Source organism: Pan paniscus, chromosome 14, assembly GCF_029289425.2.
Source record: "Pan paniscus chromosome 14, NHGRI_mPanPan1-v2.0_pri, whole genome shotgun sequence".
Taxonomy (NCBI): domain Eukaryota; kingdom Metazoa; phylum Chordata; class Mammalia; order Primates; family Hominidae; genus Pan; species Pan paniscus.
The window spans coordinates 32,085,216-32,108,378 of record NC_073263.2 but is presented as its reverse complement, the minus strand read 5'-3'; the positions used below and the strand labels follow the sequence as shown (position 1 = coordinate 32,108,378).

Sequence of the window (23,163 nt, the reverse complement as noted above, 5' to 3'; positions counted from 1 at the left end):
TGTCGCAGCCAAAAGGAGCCTAAGGAAACATGATAACTAAATGTAAGGTGGTATCCTGGATAGAACCCTTGAACAGAGAGGGCATTTAGGTAAAAATGAAGGAAAGTTGAATAATGAATAAGTTATATAACTAATATATAACTGATATGTAACTTAATGTTACGTATTATATGTTATAACTAATAAGTTATAACAAATTAATGTTAAAGTTTCAATGTTAGGTCATTAGTTGTAACAATGTAAGAGGTTAGTAATAAGGGAAACTGTGTGTGTGGCGGGGTGGGTACATGGGAACTCTACCATTTGCTCGATTTTTATGTGCATTTAAAACCATCCTAAAATAGTCTATCAATAGTAAATAAGTAAGGAGAGCAATGGAGTATAACCCCCTGAAGAAAAGGAATCCATAAATTCATACTGATAGTGAATAAATAAATAAGTAGGGTTCTGCTCTATAGCAGCATCTGGATTGACAAATGTGGAAGGCTTGAAGGAGGTGGGAAAAAAAAATCCCGACATTTATGGAATCTGAACCATAAGGTAAAGTTTGATTAGGTGCAGGATATTTGCTTCGTCTCAAAGTATAACCTCACAGATTGCTTATTAGTTTTTTGTTGTTGTTGTTTTTTGGCTTTTGGTTTTTTTTGAGATGGCGTCTGGCTCTTGTCACCCAGGCTGGAGTGCAATGGCCTGATCTCGACTCACTGCAACCTCCGCCTCCCGAGTTCAAGCGATTCTCCTGCCTCAGCCTCCCAAGTAGCTGGGATTACAGGTGCCCGCCACCATGCTCGGCTAATTTTTGTATTTTTAGTAGAGATGGGGTTTCATCATGTTTGCCAGGCTAGTCTCAAACTCCTGACCTCAGGTGATCCGCCCACCTCAGCCTCCCAAAGTGCTGAGATTACAGGTGTGAGCCATCGCGCCCGGCTGCTTATTAGTTTTAAGGGGGAAAATATGCCATGGAGAAGCAGGACAATACCTTGATGGGGTGACAAAGATTAATATTATCTTATAATTAGCATAGTGTGCCTGTGGATGTAACACACTGAGAACGCCACAACCTCACGTAAATGTGGTTGTTTCAAAGTAGGATGCATGAGTTTAATTATGAGGAGACAAAGGTCGTAGTAGAAATCTGTATTTGAGTTAGATTTCTTTCTGAGAAAATGGGTTGCTTTGGTGAACACTCTTGATCACAAGGCTGTTAGTTAAATAATCAAATGTATATATTCCAGACTGTAACTTTAACAACAAATGAAATTGTTATCACGTTGGGGATGGAAAAGGGTACATATCCATAGAAAGAATTATTTAAATATGAAGAGATGATAAGTTTTCCTTGCAAGGACCTGAAATTATGGGGGATGGGGAACCAATGGAGGGAGGAGGGGTTGGAGAGGTGGTGGGAAGAGAAAACGAGCCCTCAGTTGAGGACTGCCAGTTGTTTGGTTTGTATTTATTTTTAATGCAACAAACACTTACATAGCGCTTATTCTTACCAGGAGCTCGCTGTTCTACGTGCTTTGCACGTATTGACTCTTTTAATGGGAAAGCTCAGTGATTGGTCTGTATTTCCAAAAACAAAACAAAACAGCGACCTGACACTAAACGATTTTGTTCATAAGTATTTTTATCTGTTATTGGGGACCTGCGCCGCAGTAATTCTGTCCTTCCACAGAAAAGCATGAGCCTAAAATTACGTCAGGTGGTCTTTGGTAGAAACGACCGGAATCCAAATTTGTGGTACCAACTGTGGAGTTCCGTTGGAAAAGTCAGCTGGTTGTCTTCTAGAAAGCTCTAAGAAGCATGCACTGAGAGCCGATTATACATCTATTGGGGGGCGCCAGTTTCTCAAATTCCTTTTTCCTTCGGGGGTGAACGCCAGAGGAGGTCGCTGCTTTCTTTTAACGAAAGTTAGTGTTTTTAGATAACTTCCCTGCTCCAGATCTAGGAACTAATTCCGGTCTACTTTTGTTGCCAAATTACTGCGTTTGTCACGCCATGGATTCTGGGAGACCTAGTCTCCGTGCCGTGAGGTTTACGGAGCCGGTGTGAACGTCGGACTTCAATTCCCACAATGCCTGGCGCAAACGCCTAGTTTTGGCCTGGGTAACCGAGAGGTGACCGCCATCTTGCGTACGGAGGTGAGGTTTGTTACGGCGATTCTGAGAGGTGGGCTTTTAGTCCCTCCAGACCTCGGCTTTAGTGCTGTGTCTCCGCTTTTCTTTCACCTTCACAGAGGTTCGTGTCTTCCTAAAAGAAGGTTTTATTGGGAGGTAAAGGTCAATGCGTAGGGGTAGAGTAAGGTGAGTAGACACCCCGTTTTAGGTGAGGGTGGGGCGGTGGTGGTGTTTTTCGCTTCACTTCTTGACTGGACCGTTTAGATCAGCTGTAAACGTAGAAGTAAGCTCTGTGTGAACTTTTGCGCCTCAGAGACCTCCACAATTCCTGGACAGGACCTGAGCGTGTCTGCACTGGGACAAAAAAGCTGGGTGACGCACTTTTGCCCGGGTCGCTCACTCTGGAAGTCTGGAGGCATGGGGCTCGGATAGTGTATAGATCACGCGGTTTATTAACGCAACCCGGTTGCTTTTCTTCGGGACTTTTCTGACACATTTCGAATGAGGAAAGGAGAAACCGAGAGGAGGCCTTTTGGCGTTCTCCGCAGTTGTCTTTCTCCAGCTCTGTGGCCTGCTTGCATCATTCTGTAGTTCGCCTTTTTTTTTTTTTTTTTTTTTTTTTTTTGAGACGGAGTCTCGCTTTGTCACCCAGGCTGGAGTGCAGTGGCTCGACCTCGACTCACTGCAAGCTCCGCCTCCCGGGTTCACGCCATTCTCCTGCCTCAGCCTCTCCGAGTAGCTGGGACTACAGGCGCCCGCCACCACGCCCGGCTAATTTTTTTGTATTTTTTAGTAGAGACGGGGTTTCACCGTGGTCTCGAACTCCTGACCTCGTGATCCGCCCGCCTCGGCCTCCCAAAGTGCTGGGATTACAAGCGTGAGCCACCGCGCCCGGCCTGTAGTTCGCCTTTTTGTCCATTTCTTTTTCTCTCGTGTTAGGAACACCAGAGAGTGGCACAACGAAGAATTGGGTGGAATAGGCCTCTGGGCTGTACTTTGAGGTCCCTAAGGCATTTCAGGGGAAGTAATTCCCCCCCCCGCCCCCAAGACGGGGTCTCCCTCTGTCGCCCAGGCTGGAGTGCAGTGGCGCCATCTCGGCTCACCACAACCTCCGCCCCCTCCCCGGGTTCAAGCGATCCTCCCACCGCAACCTCCCGAGTAGCTGGGACCACAAGTGCGCGCCCACATGCCCGGCTAATTTATTGTATTTTTGTTAAGAGACGGAGTTAGGCCATGTTGCCAGGCTGGTCTCGAACTCCTAAGCAGCAATCCGCCCGCCTCAGCCTCCCAAGTGCTGGGATTACAGGCTTGAGCCACTCTGCCAGGCCTAAAGGGAAGCAAATTTTATTTTCGTGATAGATTATTCGGAAAAGATGAACGCTTTGAACTTTGGGAGTTGCCAGATTTCTTTATTATACAAATTTCCGTTATCATCATTGCAACTTAAGTTATCTCTTCCCCCCTTTTAAATGAACACACTATACCCATTTAGGAACCTCTTTTACGCTAACTACTCACAGTTAAGGGTCTCCAAAGACTGGCACTTCAGTTAATCTAACATTTGGATGCTAAGGAGATTGGTTGTCTGAGGTTTGGGAGAGAATTGGAGCTATTTACTCTCAAAAACACAGTGGTTTTAAGTAAGGAAAGCTTAGGATGCAGTGTATCACAGTCATTTTGAGTATGTGTTAATTTGGCGTTGGCGGTTTCACTCTCCTTTTAAATACACAATTGTGTATCTATATCATAAAAATATATATTACTGATTCAACTTTACAGACATACTTAAATCTTTTAGGTCTTCTAAATTCAGAAATGGATCGTTTAAAGTTGAGAGAGATATATATATGTATATATATACATATATATATTTTTTAAAAAGGATATTCAACGAGATCCCTCCCATAAACCACCATGTTGTGACTGTACTTAAATAATAAGTGGTTATGAAAGTGACTGGTATTTTGGGAAATTGTTACCATTAAATATATCACAAATTTAAATGTCTTTGTCTAATTTCTTGTTTTTGAAGAAAATTTTATTTAGATTTTTAATATATTAGCTAGTAATTGTATGATTTATTTATTTCTCAGATGTCTTATGGTGAAATTGAAGGTAAATTCTTGGGACCTAGAGAAGAAGTAACGAGTGAGCCACGCTGTAAAAAATTGAAGTCAACTACAGAGTCGTATGTTTTTCACAATCATAGTAATGCTGATTTTCACAGAATCCAAGAGAAAACTGGAAATGATTGGGTCCCTGTGACCATCATTGATGTCAGAGGACGTAGTTATTTGCAGGAGAACAAAATCAAAACTACAGATTTGCATAGACCTTTGCATGATGAGATGCCTGGTAATAGACCAGATGTTATTGAATCCATTGATTCACAGGTTTTACAGGAAGCACGTCCTCCATTAGTATCCACAGACGATGAGATATATAGCACAAGTAAAGCATTTATAGGACCCATTTACAAACCCCCTGAGAAAAAGAAACGTAATGAAGGGAGGAATGAGGCACATGCTCTAAATGGTATAAATGACAGAGGAGGACAAAAAGAGAAACAGAAATTTAACTCTGAAAAATCAGAGATTGACAATGAATTATTCCAGTTTTACAAAGAAATTGAAGAGCTTGAAAAGGAAAAAGATGATTTTGAGAACAGTTGTAAAGAATCTGAACCTTCTCAGGAACAATGTGTTCCATTTTATGAGGGTCATAATAATGGTCTCTTAAAACCTGATGAAGAAAAGAAAGATCTTAGTAATAAAGCTATTCCATCACATTGTGATTATCAACAGAACTTGGGGAATGAGCCAGACAAATATCCCTGTAATGGACAAGTAATACCTACATTTTGTGACACTTCATTTACTTCTTTCAGGCCTGAATGGCAGTCAGTACATCCTTTTATAGTGCCCTATGGTCCCCCTCTTCCCAGTTTGAACTATCATTTAAACATTCAGAGATTCAGTGGTCCACCAAATCCACCATCAAATATTTTCCAAGCCCAAGATGACTCTCAGATACAAAATGGATATTATGTAAATAATTGTCATGTTAACTGGAATTGCATGACTTTTAATCAGAACAATGAATATACTGACTGTAGTGAGAATAGGAGTAGTGTTCATCCCTCTGGAAATGGCTGCAGTATGCAAGATCGATATGTGAGTAATGGTTTCTGTGAAGTCAGAGAAAGATGCTGGAAAGATCATTGTATGGACAAGCATAATGGAACAGACAGGTTTGTGAACCAGCAGTTTCAAGAGGAAAAGTTAAATAAATTGCAGAAGTTACTTATTCTTTTAAGAGGTCTGCCTGGTTCTGGGAAAACAACATTGTCTCGGTAAGTAAAGGATACCAACTGAATACTTGGTAATTCATTATTTAAAAATTATAAATGATATTTGTCGCCGGCTGCAGTGACTCATGCATGTAATCCCAACACTTTGGGAGGCCAGGGTGGACCAGTCACTTGAGCTCAGGAGTTTGAGACCAGCCTGGGCAACATAGTGAGACCGTGTCTCTAAAAAATGAAATAAAAATGTTAGAACTATAATGATACTTGTAATCACTGACAAGTGCTTTTATGTTTCTAGTAGAAGAAAATCTTTAATTTGCTACACTTGAGAATAGCATCTGACAGTGTAACTATTTAAAAATCTTTTCTGATAGAAGAAAGGAGAATTGGCATATATGTTTATATTTAGATTCTGCTAAGGGCTTTAAAAATAGATAACACTACGTATAATTATGGCAGTGATGAAAGCAAATGCTACTTGAGAACTGTCCTGGCCTACCCTTTTGAGTCAGCTATTCAAGAAAAGTTGGACTCAGTGTTAGAAAATTTGAGTTTTTCAAGTTCAGTTGGAGGTGAGAAAAAGAGAAAATTTGGGTATTGACTCAGTTATTTCCCTTTTTCACCTTGGGCAAGTTTTGCTCTCTGTTAATGGAATAAATGATACTTACTTTTTCTGGAATTGGGAATCAAATGAGATGACCCAAGGAAAGGAATTTTGAATGTGTTGAGCACTGTGCCATGTTCATACCATTGATTGGCAGAAGGAACCCTTTTTTGATTTCTTAAAATTCAGGAGTTTGAAGTGAGTAATATCTGAATTGGTGTTAGAACTGGTGGTGGTTTATTGTATTACAAGATATTTCAAATTCCTTTTTTTGTTTACATTTTTAAACTATTGATGCACTTGAATATGTTTATGCAGTTGTGAAAAAATAGTGTAAAGAAAGCAGTACAAATTATCTTGGGTTTATATAAGATGATTCAAGATTTGTGCCAGACAAGGAGAAAAAGAAAATTTTTTGATATCTTTGGGTGAGGATGGAGAGGTCCAAGAAACCATTTTGCAAATGTTTTATATTACTAACAAGACAATCTAAACCTAAATAAACATTTTTTTCAGAGAAAAGACACTAGAGAAAGATTTAATTTGTGATATTTCAAGCTAGATTATAAACTGTGATCTTTGTGAATGAATTAATTCATTCCAGAATTAAATTTTGGTCTTTGTATTTTGATTCCTTTTACTTTAGTGAGGATTTTGTAGAGAAGATGAAATTTCATCTCTATAATAATAGAAGTTAGGAGTGAGGTCTCACAAACATGGGCTGTCTTCTAGATTTGGGATATACCATCAGAGATAATAAATAATTGAAATTTGGAAACTGGATAAAAGAGTCTGCTAGTTAGGACCACTTGACTAAGAGTGGGTATAGAAGAAACCTAAGGAAGAAAAGTTAGATTTGAGACAACATATTGGAGTATGTTGAAATTAAAGGTGAATAAAGTAGTGGAAATTCGATAGAATTTAAAGGAGACATTGTAGTGGGAGATGGTAGAGGTGATTAGATATAATATGTATATTTGTTTGAAAAATATATAAGAATGAAAGTTGTATGTAGTACCAACAAGTACCATTCGTATTATGATTCACAATTTACAGAGTATTTTCATATATAAAAATCTTGTGCAATGGGTTGTTTTTTCATTTTATAGAAGGAGCAGAGGCTAAAGGAAGTTGAGGTTAAGTGATTTGGAAGTTACAAAAACTAGTAAGAGCTCAAACTAGCAATAAAATTATAGTATGTTTTTCCCTTGCCTTCACTGTAATGCTTAATGGTTGTGTAGTCTTATACGTGACTCCTGACTTCAAGGATCCTGGTCTGTACCTCTTTAGGTCAACACGTTTTGAGTGAACTGGTGTTGGTTATTTGGAATTAGATATAAAGTCATATATTCTTTGGTGAGGAATGGCTTCATATAGGAGTTCACATTCAAAACAAGCTTTGACAAAATAATAAAATTGGTAGATCAGAGTTGAGCTGATTGGAGGACCAAATTAAAAGACTGGCTGGGCATGATGGCTCACACCTGAAAACCCAGCACTTTGGGAGGCCAAGGCAGGCAGATTGTTTGAGCCCAGGAATTCAAGACCAGCCTGGATAACCTGGGTATCCCAGCTACTTGGGAGGCTGAGCCGCCGAGGCTACAGTGAGCCATGATCGTGCCATTGCTTTCTAGCCTGGGTGACAGATTGAGACCCTGTCTCAAAAAAAAAAAAAAAAAAATTAGTAATGCTTATGTTTGGTATGTGGTAATGAGTGTAGGCAGTTGCATAGAATTCATATTCTTTGGAGGTAGTGTTCAAGTCCCCTTCTTACTTAATTTGGTCTTTGCCCACATCTCAATCAGCATGTCTCTAACATTGTAAGTATTCAAGATGTCGGATGATATTCTGAGAGAGAGAGACAGTAGGCCATAATAGCCTTGGCCATAGTTTTGGCCCATAGGGTGTTTATGGGTAGGATAGCCTGATAAAGATGTCACTTTTCCCCCTAATTGATTTATAAATTCAGTGAAACTTTAACCAAAATCCCAAAGGAATTTTTGTATGAATTTGAGAAGCCTATAAAGTTTGTTTGGTATGTAACTATAACAAGGACAGTTGAAAAAAACGAGACTTATCCCACCAGCTATTAAAATTTAGAAACTACTATAGTTAAAACTTTGCAATTATTAGCAAAAGAACAAGTAGATAAAATTAGAGAACCCAGAAACAGGCTAGGTGTGGTGGCTTACACCTGTAATCTCAGCACTTTGGGAGGCTGAGGTGGGGAGCATCACTTGAGGCCAGAAATTTGAGATCAGTTTGGGCAACATAGACCCTGTCTCTATTTTTTTTTTTTTTTAAAAAAAGGCCGGGTGCCGGTGGCTCACCCCTGTGATCCCAGCACTTTGGGAGGCTGAGGCAGGTGGATCATGAGGTCAAGAGATCGAGACCATCCTGGCCAACATTGTGAAACCCCATCTCTACTAAAAATACAAAAATGAGCTGGGCGTGGTGGCATGTGCCTGTAGTCCCAGCTACTCGGGAGGCTGAGGCAGGAGAATTGCTTGAACCCGGGAGGCAGAGGTTGCAGTGAGCCGAGATCACACCACTGCACTCCAGCCTGGGCAACAGTGCAAGACTCTGTCTTAAAAAAAAAAAAAAGAAAAAAAAAAGAAAAGAGAATCCAGAAACATACCTACATATAAAAGAATTTAATATTTGATGAAATGATGTTTTATATTAGTAGGGCAAAATATTCAATACATAGTAATAGGATATTTGATTGTCAGTCTGGAAAAATATTTAAAGCCCCTATCTTAAATCATTCACAAAAATAACTTCTAGATGGATAAAGGACTAAGAGTAAAAACAAAACCAGCAAGGAAACTGGAAGAAAATAGAGGTTTTTAAAAGTAATTTGAGAGAATGAGTAAAACAGTGGGATCTTTCTTACCCCCTAATAAATGAAAAGTGAGGGAATTTAAGAAATTAGTTTTTTGTTGTTATCATCTGTTTTACAGATTATTGTGGATATTTGCAATGGTAGGCTGAATAATGTACCCCTCCAAAGATACTCATGTTTTAATCCCTAAAACCTGTGCATATGTTGCGTTAGATGGTAAATTGGATTTTGCAAATTTGATTAAGGATCTTGCAATGGGGAGGCTGTCCTGGATAACTGGATTGGCCCAGTGTGATCACAAAGGTTCTTAATAAGAGGGAGGCAGGAGGAATTAGTCAGAGAAGGGTTAAGACCAAAAGCAAAGGTCAAGAGAGAAGATGCTGCACTGCTGGTTTTGAAGATGATGGAACATCCCATAAGCCCAGGTGTGCAGCTAACCTTTAGAGGCTGGAAAAGGCAAGGAAACATATTCTATAGAGCCTCCAGAAGGAACACACGCCTGCACACACTTTGTTTTTAGCTCAGTGAAACTGATTTTGGACTACTGACCTTCAGAACTGTAAGATAAATTCCTGTTGTTTTACGTTTGTGGTGTTATAGAAGTTACAGAAATGAATATACTTACCGTAGTTTAGAGAGAGATGGGAGGAGACTTTTTTTTCTCCCTTCTTTTGAAGGAGGTAGGTCTCCTTAACTCCAGAGGAAAGACTTGTCTTTCTTCATGTAGGTCCCTTGATTCTTAATTCAGGGAGTGTTTAGAGATTGAATTACCCCAGTAAAGTAGTCTCACGATAGGAAGTATATAAAGGCACTCAGTAGATAAGGAGGAAAAGTGTTCATGATGTGTCAGTTTTACTTAGATTTTGTATTTTTCTTGAAAATCACTTGTAAATGCACATGAAAGTATTAAAATAATGCTCAGTTCTTAGAAATTTAAAAACCAAACCATGAAAATGGACTCTCTTGTAGGCCTTGTTTTGGGAACAGATTCTCTTGGTTTACTTGTTTCTTACGTGAGAAATTATAAGTATAGAGTACATTGATTACTCAAGGCTGTATAACAGGTTACCCTAAAACTTAGTTGTTTAAAGCAACAAACATATATTGCTTCGTAGTTTCTGTAGGTCTGGACTCTGGTTATAGTTACCTGGGTGCCTTTGGTTCAGTGTCTCTAAGAATGCTGTGATCAAGATGTTGGCTAGGACTGTTTCTGGTCTGAAGGCTTGGTTTGGGAAGGATCTGGTTCTAAGAGCTCTCTCAAGATTGTTGACAGGACTGAGTTCCTTGTGAGCTATGTTGGATTGAAGACTTCAGTTCCTTGCTGGCTGGAGACTGGAGGCTTCTCTCATTTCTTTGCTGCTTGGCCTCTGTCCATTCACAAGACAGCTGATTTCTTTCAAAGTGAAAGAGAAAGCATGCAAGCTCAAGTCTAAGACAGAAGCTACTTTTTTTTTTTTTTAGTAATCTCCGAAGTGACATCCCATCACCTGTATCATATTCTATTCCTTAGAAGCTAGGGACTAAATCCAAGCATACTGCAGGATAAGAGGATGCAAGGTTGTGAGTACCAGGAGGCAGGGATCATTGGAGGCCATTGGTTTTGGGGTCAAGGAGGTGCTTTATCTTAGCTCTCCCACTACCATCTAACTTGCCAAAATTATTTCTTCTCCTGGATTAGTTTATTATCAAATTGGCAGGCTTTTATGAGGATTAAATGAGGTCATAGATTTATGTAAAATGTTTGACATAAAATAGGCTCTCAAAAAGATAGCTATTGTTTTGAAAAAATAGAAATGAAGTGGCCACTGAGCCCAGATTTGATTTTTTTAAATTAGATATTTGACTTACATTTCTAAATTTTGACATTCTGAGAATCCATTTTAGTACCTGACTTGAGAGTTCTGACAGAGTCTAAGAATTTTGAAAATACTGATGTTCTTAAATAATTTATTTTTGCTTTAGAGGCTTGATAAGACATTCAGATATTCCTAGATTCATATAGGTGTTTTTTTAAGTCCATAAAATAAAGCTTCATGGTTTGAAGTAATTCAGGGAATTTGAAAAAGATGCATAAACAGTGTATGCTGCCTGGGAGGAAAAGTCTTTTCAAGTTAAACTTATTTACTATAGTTAAGATTTATATATTTAAGAAAATGTTCTTTATAGAGATTTGTTCATATGTGTTGTTGACTTGTTTTAATGATATAAATTGGTTTATTGCTCCCCCACCTTTTGTTTTGAGAAAATTTAAACCATTTTTTAGATACAAAAAATATGATTGTCATGTAGAATGATATTATTAACATCTTAAAAATCACCTGTGCCGGGCACGGTGGCTCACGCCTGTAATCCCAGCACTTTAGGAGGCTGAGGTGGGAGGATCACCTGAGATCAGGAGTTCAAGACTAGCCTGGCCAACATGGTGAAACCCCATCTCTAATAAAAATACAAAAATTAGCCGGGCGTGATGGCACGTGCCTGTAGTCACAGCTACTCAGGAGGCTGAGGCAGGAGAACCACTTGAACTTGGGAGGTGGAGGTTGCAGTGAGCCGAGATCACACCACTGCACTCCAGCCTGGGCAATAGAGTCGGACTCTTGTCTAAAAAAAAAAAAAGAAAAGAAAAGAAATGACCTGCTAATAAAGTAATAGAATGGAAAAAACAAAACAAAACGAAACAAAAAAAACAAAAAAGGAAGCATAGAGTATCTAGACAAGGTGTTATCTGGATTTCTGGTACTGTTGAACATAATTAGATGTCACATGATCAGTTACAATCAAAATCTCTTTTTGGGTGATTGAGTTTTGCTTTAGAATGCTAATATCATGGCATTTTCATATTCTAGGTTATCTGTATAAGCAGTAAGATGCCAAATATATCAGATAGACATGTTTTGGATAAATCATGGCTGCTTGAAAAAGAAATCCAACTCCAGTCTCCCAAAAAGCAAACACACAACCCAACCCATTAATTTACATTTGGTTTGTCTGAAGTGATTTGAACTGTAATTCTGTAAGTGGAAATAGAGGTTTGTGCAAAAGTAATCACAGTTTTTAATTGGCATTTTAATGGCAAAAACTGCAATTACGTTCACACCAACCTATACATACTTAAAATTGTTTTCTTTTGATACAAGTGATTTTATAAAATACACCACTGGCCCTCCATATTTGTTGATTCCACGTCAGTGAATTCAACGAACTTTGGACTGAAAGTATTTGAGAAAAAATATTGCATCTGTATTGAAATGTACAGACTTTTTTCCTTGTTATTTCCTAAACAATACAGTATAACAACTATTTACATAATATTCACATTGTAGAGTATTAGGTATTATAAATAATCCAGAGATGAGTTAAAGTGTATGGGAGGATGTGCATAGTTTATATGCAAACAGCCATTTTTATATCAAGGGCTTGAGCAGCAAGTGTGGTCCTGGAACCAATCTCCCATGGATATTGAGGGAGAGAACTGTATATGATACCATTATAAGCTGAGGGATGGAGAGATGACACTTGTCATCTTAATAGTTTAAACCCTTCCTACTATTTTTTTAGTGAGAGGTAAGTAAGCTTGAATCATTCCAGGCCAATATTCTTTTACTCTCAATTCCTTCTATTAATACCACCTCCCATCCCACCAATCCCCTCAAAATTATACAGTGATATCCAAATGCCTAATGGTTCAAGGAGAGGAGAGAAACAACAAAATACTCTCGTTGTTGCTCTTGGATCCAAATCATTATCTTGCTGCATTTTCCCTATCATAGCACACTCCCAATTTCTTTCATGAGTCATTGGTAATGAGAGTTCTGAGTACTTGTTAATCTTGCTGTACTTGTCAATTTAAGGCAGTATCGTTTTCAAAACAAAGCTTGATTATCATTGACCTGAACTGAGAGTTTATTTTTTATTTAGTGTTTAATAATTTCATTTAATGACTTAAGTTCTTAAAAATTTAAAGTTTGATTATACTTTGGAGGATCACAGATTGTTCCATAACCTTAAGCCTCCAACTATTTCTGACTTTCACTAGAGGATCATATATGCTTCATGGAAATGAGTTTATTAAAGCTGTCTAGAGTCACATATGGTTTTTTCTAAATGAATTGCTTGCTTAGGCTTACTTGCTTTTTAGGTTACCTGTTGCACTAGATTGAGGCAAATAAAAATATACTAAAGTGAAAACATGGATAATAGTTGATATAATTTTGAGATTGGGTAAATAATGTTTTAAAAAGTTGCAATACAAATGCTGCTTCAAAAAGTTTTTGTTATGGCCAGGCACGGTGGCTCATGCCTGTAATCCCAGCACTTTGGGAGGCCGAGGCAGGTGGATCAAGAGGTCAGGAGTTCAACACCAGCCTGACCAACATGGTGAAACCCTGTCTGTACTAAAAATGCAAAAATTAGCCAGGCATGGTGGCACATGCTTGTAATCCCAGCTACTCAGGAGGCTGAGGCAGGAGAATCACTTGAACCCGGGAGGCGGAGGTTGCAGTGAGCCAAGATCACGCCACTGCACTCCAGCCTGGGCGACAGAGACCATCTGAAAAAAAAAAAAGTTTTTGTTAGCATCTGTAATTGTGTAGATTTAATAGTAAAAGTGATTTGAAATCTGAAATCTTTGTAAGATTATTCAGCTCTTGTGCTGGTCTGTTCGTGATATACTTTCAGGTAAGTATCAGAAATCCATTTAATAACCTTTCCTGTGTGATTTATTTCACTTGGTTATATTTATTTCTGATGGTTTATTTCTGATGGTTATAGATTTTGTAAATGGCACCTTTATGATTTCTTTTATTAACAGAATTCTGCTTGGTCAGAATCGTGATGGCATTGTGTTCAGCACTGATGACTATTTTCACCATCAAGATGGGTACAGGTATAATGTTAATCAACTTGGTGATGCCCATGACTGGAACCAGAACAGAGGTTTGTTTTGGGCTAAGTGTCCCGGGATAGAATATTTGGCTAGGAGTCAAAAGACCTAGATTTTATTCTCAGCTTAGGTTTTTACCAGCTGAATGACTGTAGGCAAGCCGTTTAAATAGCTTTGAGACCTAATTTCTCCATCTGTTAGAGGTGGTGATAATTATACTTGCCCTACCTGATCAGGGTTTTTGTGAAAAGCAGAGAATTTAGATAAAACGCTTTGTAAACTGTAAATAGTTTATCAGTATAAGCTGGTAAAATAATAGCAGCATGGGATATTTTAAGAGGCTTTATTTTATACTTGATGAGTAAATTCAGAGAACTTTGAATCTGTACCATTGTTATGTAGTCCCAAAGTTATTTCCCCGAGAATAATGCTAATGTTTTCCAAGGCTTAATATACTGGTTGTGAATATTAAAAGTTTTTCTCATTGATATTGCTCTACAAGAAACCTACTTAATACATTTTTTAGCGGACATGGGTCAATTTCTGTTTATCATTAATAGGGGTTCTTAACCTGGGCTACACTTTTGAATTTCTTGGGGACTTTAAAAAAAAGCAAAAAAACAAAAAAACAAAAAACAAAAAAAACCAACCAGACAAAGAAGAAGTGTGCCTGGCCTCAGCCTTAGATATTTTGGTTTAATTGATCTCGGGTGGGGCCTAAACAATGATACTTTTTGTTTTGAAATTTCTCCAGACGATTCTGATGTATAGTCAGAATTGAAAACTGTTGATCTGAACTATAAGTAAATACATATGCTATGTTATTTTAAAAGAATGGATTGATGATTAAACAAATAGCTTTTATTATGAAAAATTTTAAACAGATTAAAGAGACTGTAATGAACCTCATAGACCCATCACCCAGAATTATCAGATACTGAGATTTTGGTATATGGGCTTTTATCTTTTTGTTTGTACCCCTTTCTCTTTTTAAAGCAAATTCTAGACATCATACTTTATACATTTCAAAATAACTTTTTTACTAATCACATCTTTCACTTCAGTGCCGTTATCACACATTTAAAAAAATGCCAGTTCCTTCAGATCATGTAACCCAGTGTGTAATTGAATCTCCTCTGTTGTTCTAAAAAATCTCTTCACAGTTATTTTGTTTGAATTGGGATCCAAACAAAGTCCTCAAAATGCATTTTGTTTTATTTAATTAAGTTAATCCATAGCATGTTCCTTCTTTTAACCCTCATACCATTAACTTGTTGCAGAAACTATGTTGTTTGTCCTGTAGAAAGTTCCACATGCTGTAGTTGTCTATTTGCTTCTTGGTGTTAACCATTTAACTTGCTCCTCTTTGTTTTCTGTGAATGGAAATTAGCTCTAGATTAGAGGCTTGATTAGGTTCAACATTTTTTTTTTTTTTTTTTTGGCAAGCAGATATTTGGTTGTCCTATTCTTAGTAATGGTGAGCTTAAACAGTAGCTGCACAGGGACAACCTCGTCCCTCTGTCTGCTGTCAAGTTCCCTATTAACCTTATATCTGATGGTTTTATCCAGTCATAAATTGTTTCCTCAGTCAGTTATTTCATTCAGAATTGCAAAGTGGTGATTTTTAGTTTAGTTATTCCTTCCATGTTTAATGGAATTCTTCTGTAAAGAAGAACTTCTCTCAAAGCTGCCAACTAGGGTTGCCCTAAAGTATAATATATACAAGAAAAATAGTAATGCTTTTCTTTTTAATTGTCAAATACAGTAAGGAATTTCAGTGAGGATGTTTGTGTGTGTTTTAGAGATGGGGTCTTGCTTTGTTGCCCAGGCTAGAGTGTAGTGATACAATCATAGCTCAGTGCAACCTCGAATTCCTGGGCTCAAGGGATCCTCCTGCCTCAGCCTCCTGAGTAACTAGGACTACAGGCAAGTAGCTGGGACTACATACGTGTACCAGCACACCCAGCTATTTTTTTTTTAAAAAACTTTGTAGAATTTTGAATGAGCCACAGTGCCTGGCTGAGGATGGTTTCGAGTTAAAAGTTTTAATGCTGTTACAATTTATAGTTTCACAAGAATGTTTAAACATCAGATAAGTTTGATCATAAGACTGTTTCCTAGTATTTATTTTATAACGCTCTAGAATTTCTCCAAATATATTAGAGGGTGGCATAGCAGTCTAAAAAATATTAATTTTTTAATTTTTTTAATGCCATAGAACATTTTTGCTCAAATCAAATAATGATGGTATTGCAATTCTGAAAATGTTTGGAGTTACTGGCCTAAAGGTAAGGGGAGCAAGATTAGTTGATAAGTTGAATGAATAGACAGGGCAGAGCCAGTATACCTTTGGTGAACTAGTAAGTTTATTTGCGTGGGACATTTTTTTTCTCTTTGCAGTACTGGCATAGCTGGGTGCAGTGGCTCATGCCTATAATCCCAGCACTTTGGGAGGCCGAGGCGGGCAGATCACTTGAGCCCAGGAGTTAGAGACCAGCCTGGGCAACATGATGAAACCCCATCTCTACAAAAAGTAGAAAAATTAGCCAGGTGTGGTGGTGCACACCTGTAGTCTAAGCTACTTGGGAGGCTGAGATAGGAGGATTGCTTGAGGCAGGGAGGTCAAGGCTGCAGTGAGCTGAGATCATGCTACTGCACTCCAGTCTGGGTGACAGGGCAAGATTCTGTCTCAACAAACAAACAAACAAACTAGTACAGAATATTTCATTAAAATGTTTATGTCATTTGAATTATGTTAATTATACTTCCTAAATGGAATAATGGTATCTTATTATTAAACCAGAATAATAAATATGAACTTGAATATATTTAAATGCTAGGCACCATTCTATGAAAATCTGTCTGCTTCATGTTTATTATTGAAATAATCTAAATTAATTTTAGAACACTTAAAATCGAAAACATCTCCAAAGTGTAGTTCTTCTCTTTCTAACAGTATGATAGTTCATTTGTTTAAGAAAACTATTCCCATTATTTGGGTATTCAAACATGTTTTTACTTAGGAGCTCTTTTTGCATGGAATGTACTAGACTGTGGTATTGGATGATAATGGAAAGAAGATAATCTCCCCATTCGTAAAATCAGAAATTTATTTGATCAATAAAACTTCTTTTCTGGAACACAACTCCTTGGATGTGTGAGCCTATCAGACATTAGGAGAATAATTTTAATAAGCTTTTGAATGGAAGATTTGATCACTATGATTAGAGACGGAGCAGTGGGAGATGATAGTGTCTTGGTGCTAGCACCAAGCTAGCACTAATAGATGATGGCACCTATTTATGACCCAAATTCTAAATTTCTTTTGGTATTTAGAGACATCTCCCAAATATGTATTTCCCCATAGTGATTATTCTAACTGACCTTTAGCATTCTGTCTGTCCTAGACATCTGTATAAACGTTTTCATTCTGTTGAACTTAGTGGTTTGAATTCTAACTCCTGAGAAAATTTCCACATCTTTGCATTTTGCTTCAGCCTTCTTTTCCCCATAGTGTAATGGGGAACAAGAGGTGTTTCGTTACATGAGTAGGTTCTTTAGTGGTTATTTGTAAGATTTTGGTGCACCCATCACCCAAGCAGTATACACTGCATCCTATTTGTAGTCTTTTATTCCTCACTCCCTTCCCACCCTTTCCCCCTGAGTCTCCAGAGTTGAGTCATTCTTATGCCTTTGGATCCTCATAGCTTAGCTCCCACTTATGAGTGAGAACATATGATGTTTGGTTTTGCGTCAGCCTTTTAATTTTTTTTTTTTTTTTTTTTTTTTTTGAGACGGAGTCTTGCTCTGTCGTCCAGGCTGGAGTGCAGTGGTGCGATCTTGGCTCACTGCAACCTCCGCCTCCTGGGTTTAAGCAGTTCTCTTGCTCAGCCTCCCAAGTAGCTGGGATTACAGGCGCCTGCCACCATGCCCAGCTAATTTTTGTATTTTGAGTAGAGATGGCTTTTCACCATCTTGGCCATGGTGGTCTTGAACTGCTGACCTTGTGATCCACCTGCCTTGGCCTCCCTAAGTACTAGGATTACAGGTGTGAACCACCATGCCTGGCCTTTTTTTTTTTTTTTTTTTTTTTTTTTTTTTTTTTTTTTTTTTGTTTTGAGACAGAGTCGCACTCTTTGCCCAGGCTATAGTGCTGCGGCGTGATCTTGGCTCACAGCAACCTCCACTTCATAAGGTTCAAGTGATTCTCGAGCCTCAGCCTCCCAAGTAGCTGGGACTACAGGCGCATACCACCACGCCTGGCTAATTTTTTTATTTTTAGTAGAGATGAGGTTTTGCCATTTTGGCCAGGGTGGTCTTGAATTCCTGACCTCTGGTGATCCACCTGCTTTGGCCTCCCAAAGTGCTGGGATTATAGGTGTGAGCTACCACACCCAGCCTTGTGACAGTGATTCTTATCTCATAGTGCAAAAGATGGCATTTGGATGGGAGATAATAGTTCAGAAAAGTTCCATTCTACAGCAACTCCCAATTTGAGGACCATAGTTCTAAGAAATATCCACAAAGTCAGTTGAACTATGATTTTTAGCTACTTGGCATATAAAGTTTTGCTGGTAAGTAATGACTTAAATCCATAACTTTTCAAAAACATAAGCCTTACTTCAAAAGCATTATTTGTACATTGTAGAAAATTAGAAAATACAGAAAATCATCTGCGGTAACTTTCCCAAAAAAGAGAAAATACAGATAAAATATTAAATGAAAATATTCTTACCACCTACAGGCGACCAATTTTAATATCTCCATAAGTCTTCCCCAGCTCTATCTTTTGACTTAAATAGGATCATATTTAACTATTGTCTTGTAACTTGCCATTTTCATTTAATAACCTCCATCCTTCCGTGTCAAAATAATTTTTCACCTCTTCTCTTACTTAGTCTATATTCAGATGTAAATTGTTCATCTCTTATATTTCCCATAAGTGAAAGTTAGTCCTAGACTTGAAGCCTTTATTAGCTGTAAGTTCAGCAAAATGCCTTTCAGAGCCAGTTTGTCAAAGCCAGCATCCAGTCTGGAGAATACACCTGGCATATGGTTGTGTCCTTCAATTCCCTTTCAATCTAGTGGAGTGCTTTTTTTCATGACACTGACTGAAGAGATTGCACAGTTTTGGTTTTAAGTACAGAGACGTAGTACATTTCTTAATAATAAATGTTTAACTTTTGTGTGTTTTAACCTAATTTGTTTTTTTATTTTTAAATTTATATTTTATTTCAGCAAAACAAGCTATCGATCAGGGAAGATCTCCAGTTATAATAGATAACACTAATATACAAGCTTGGGAAATGAAGCCATATGTGGAAGTGGTAAATATGAAACATGAGAAAGTTTTTATTTTTTATTCTTGTCAATTTTTTCACATTCTAAAATTTTGGCTAGTTGGATCTTGATTATTAAAACATTTGTCCTTTGTTTTCTAAAGAGGTTTGTTGGTTTGCTTAGTTTTTAAAAAAATTGTGAATGATGTTTTTTAAGGAACATGTTCATCTTGTTAATTTTTGTTTGTTTTTTTGAGACGGAGTCTCGCTCTGTCACCCAGGCTGGAGTGCAGTGGCACCATCTTGGCTCACTGCAAGCTCTGCCTCCCCAGTTGAAGCGATTCTCCTGCCTCAGCCACCTGAGTAGCTGAGATTATAGGTGCCTGCCCCCATGCCCAGCTAATTTTTGTATTTTTAGTAGAGACAGAGTTTCACCATGTTGGCCAGGCTGGTCTCGAACTCCTGAGCTCAGCCAATCTGCAGTCCTCAGCCTCCCAAAGTGCTGGGATTACAGGCATGAGCCACCACGCCCAGCCTCATATTGTTTTGACTTTCCCTAAGGATAGTAATCTTAAGGAATTACTATTCCTTGAGAATAGTAATCAAAATTTATCCAGTTAAATAGTCTTAACTGTTATAAACCATATTATTTTATAAAGCGTCATTTTTCTTGGTCGAGCAAGTGTATAGTATTGTCGAAATGAAATTTATCTGTCTGCCTTCTTTTTACTTTAAGAAATACTTCTCTGGGTTTTTGTTTTCTTCCTTTCCTTTGTGTAGGCCATAGGAAAAGGATACAGAGTAGAGTTTCATGAACCTGAAACTTGGTGGAAATTTGATCCTGAAGAATTAGAAAAGTAAGACACTCGAATTTTTATTGAATCCTTATCTTTTCTTCTTTCTTTTGTGAATTCTGACATCCTTTCACAGTTTATTGAATACAAGTGTAGGTTCAGGAAACTGAGGGTAAAATGTGAGGACCTTTTTTCTCTGGTTTTTGGCTAGGCCACTTCTCTGCATTGTCCTTCCACCTTCATCTCCTTCCCATTTTAGGTCCCATCAACTTTTTACTTTGTGCTTTCATGTTGCTCCCACTTTTCTATCTTTTCAACTACAGGACCGTAGTATTATACCAAGATGCTTGGAATCAATGTGTTTTGGAATTTAGGTTTTAGCAATTTTTGAAAGGTAATATAGTGCATATACTCTAATCTTAACTCCCTTTTCAGAGTTTGGGGGAGCATGTTATAATCAAACATCTTAATATTTCTGCAGCAAATCATGACTAGTCAATTCAAGTAAATAACAAAGAATCTGCATAATGTAAAGTCAATTCTGAGTAAGTTGTTCTGCCAAATGAGTACAGATATGGGTAGAGTTTGCTGCCAAATGAGTCAGGGAGAACTGAGTTTTCGCAGCTTAACCAGATTTCAGTAATTGTGGTGAGAGATTGTGAACTTCTATTTTCAGTCCTAACTCTTCCATTTGTACCTATCTTTACCTTTTCCCTTCATATCACTGTGTTTCCTGACTGTTATTCCTTTTTTTTTTTCCTTTACTTTTTTTTTTTGAGATGGAGTCTCGCTCTGTCGCCCAGACTGGAGTGCAGTGGTGCAATCTCAGCTCACTGCAAGCTCCGCCTCCCAGGTTCATGCCATTCTCCTGCCTCAGCCTCTCCAATAGGTGGGACTATAGCTGCTGGCCACCACGCCCGGCTAATTTTTTTGTATTTTTAGTAGAGACGGGGTTTCACCGTGTTAGCCAGGATGGTCTTGATTTCCTGACCTCATGATCTGCCCACCTTGCTCGGCCTCCCAGAGTGCTGGGATTACAGGCGTGAGCCACCACGCCTGGCCTTTTTTTTTTTTTAACTTTTATTCTCTTCCTCGTCCCCACCTTCCCACCCCTGTTTTTAGGTAACAACTTTATTGTGATAAAATTCACGTACCCTTACAATTCACCTATTTAATTGCATACAATTCAGTGTTTTTCTGTATATTCACAGAGTTGTGCAACCTTCACTCCTCTTTTTTTAAACCAGTTTTTCCCCTTCTACCTCAGTTTGCTTCAAGCTGTTACTCTGTGTATGGGGTCCAACTAATTTACTTCCCTCTTGCCTTTCATTCCTTTGGCTACTTTGTCTTTCTGATTTGTATGCTGTGTGTTCATGTATAGATAGACAAACAGATTAGTATTAATATCTGATATTTTTTGCCTGCCTAGCTGTGTGTGTGTATCATACCTGAGGTGGAAGAGACAGAAGCTTAAAAATTAAAAATATTTGAGTAATGCTGAATAAATGAATGATAAAATGCTATGCAGTTATGGCTTCATTACATTTTTGAGGAATTGTTAAAATTTATTATTTTCTTAATATAAATTTACCTTTATATAACAAAGCCAGTTTAACTGATACCTGGTGTAGTTTGATTTTTGAAAAGGATTGATTGAATCATAAATATTGGCATCTTGTGGATTTAGTCTTTTTTTTTAAATTAAAAAACGTATTTTTTGAGACAGGGTCTACTGCTGTCACCCAGGCTGGAGTGCAGTAGTGATCTTTTTTTATTTTTATTTTTTTCAGACAGAGTCTCATTTTGTTTCCCAGGCTGGAGTTCAGTGGGGCGATCTCAGCTTACTTCTGCCTCCCAGATTCAAGTGATTCCCCTGCTTCAGCCTCCTGAGTAGCTGGGCATACAGGCACCTGCCACTACGCCTGGCTATTTTTTGTATTTTTAGTAGAGACGGAGTTTCACCATGTTGGTTAGGCTGGTCTCGAGCTCCTGACCTCAAGCAATCCACCCACCTTGGCCTCCCAAAAGTGCTGGGATTGCAGGTGTGAGCCACTGCACCCGGCTTGCAGTGACGATCTTGGCTCACTGCAACCTCTTCCTCCTGGACTCAAGCGATCTACCCACCTTGGGAGTAACTGGGACTACAAGTGTGCACCACCACCATGCCCAGCTAATTTTTTTTTTTTGGTAGAGACGGTTTTGCCATATTGCCTACACTGGGCTCTTGAACTCCTGGGCCCAAGCATTCCGCTGGCCTCAGCCTCCCAAAGTGCTGGGATTACAGCTGTGAGTCACTGCACCCAGCCAGATTTAGTCATATCTTGCCAATTTTCAACTTCATCGCGTTTTTTCTTCTATCTTTTTTGCTTTCTTTTCTTATCTTGAATGTAAACGTCAGCTTTGAAAAGTAAACATTTCTGGCCTTTTTCCAAGATAAATAAATTGGCATTTGTACATCTAGAATGATAAATGTAAAAATATGTTTCCTGTATGTTTTGTCATGTCCAGGTCAAGTTACAGAAAACTATGAGGGTAAAATAAGTTGTCAGGAGTTCTTTGAGGGTCCAGAATAAATTTTAAACCACTTTTTAGTGTCATATAACCTCACATACAGAAAAGTACATAAATATAAATATATAACTTAACAAAGTTCTTACAAGATCAACACACATTTAGCCATCACCCATGTCATGGGAGCATTGCTAGCATCTCAGAAGCTCTTTGCATTCCTCTTCCCAGTCACAGTTACCTTTTATTCTCTAAAGGTAGCCATTGTTTTGCCTGGGTAATCATAATCTCTTTTTTTAAAGTTTTGCCATAATATCTTTGGCCTTAATATCATAGTTTGGGGGCAGGGGCAAGGTTAAAAAAAATACCATAGTTTAGTTTTGCCTTTTATCAAAGCTTTATATTATGTATAATACATATATATATGGAATCCTACAGTTTATATTCATTGTGTCTAATTTATTTCACTCAACATTATGTTTGTAAGAGATGTTCAAATTGTGTCTGTAATAATAATTTGGTGTTGCCCATTTTAAAATGTGATAGGAACTGTCATAAATAACTTCTAAAAAGTGATATTTTACTTCAATTTTTGCAAGTCCTAGAAGTCCACTCAATCTTTCTGTAATTCTTAAAACAGTATTTCATAATCTTTAATTTTGTTATTAACAAGGGGATATAGTCAGCAGGCTCAGTGAATAGGTAGTTCTATGTGAAAAGGATGTAATTAACATTTTTCTGTGATATATGGAATCTTTATACCTTTTTAAAATATTGATAAAAACATTTGAGTTTTTAATAAGTCTTTTTACATAAAATGTGAA

General features: G+C 38.0%; 1 protein-coding gene across 5 annotated transcripts in view; it reads left to right on the top strand.

Annotated features, from left to right (window-relative positions):
* The first annotated feature begins 1,618 nt into the window (after positions 1 to 1,618).
* N4BP2L2 (NEDD4 binding protein 2 like 2) overlaps positions 1,619 to 23,163 on the top strand; it is a 108,588-nt gene continuing 87,043 nt past the window's right edge. Inside the window, exons 1-5 of one of the 5 annotated variants that reach the window (XM_034936543.4) lie at positions 1,619 to 2,144; positions 4,214 to 5,472; positions 13,687 to 13,811; positions 18,997 to 19,085; positions 19,818 to 19,894. In XM_034936543.4, coding sequence (XP_034792434.1) covers positions 4,214 to 5,472; positions 13,687 to 13,811; positions 18,997 to 19,085; positions 19,818 to 19,894 — 1,550 coding nt within the window. In that variant the 5' untranslated portion in view covers positions 1,619 to 2,144. Of the gene's footprint in view, positions 2,307 to 4,213; positions 5,473 to 13,686; positions 13,812 to 18,996; positions 19,086 to 19,817; positions 19,895 to 23,163 lie in introns of all 5 variants that reach the window. The other 4 variants (XM_057299650.2, XM_034936548.3, XM_034936547.3 and 1 more) reach the window with 4 other exon arrangements.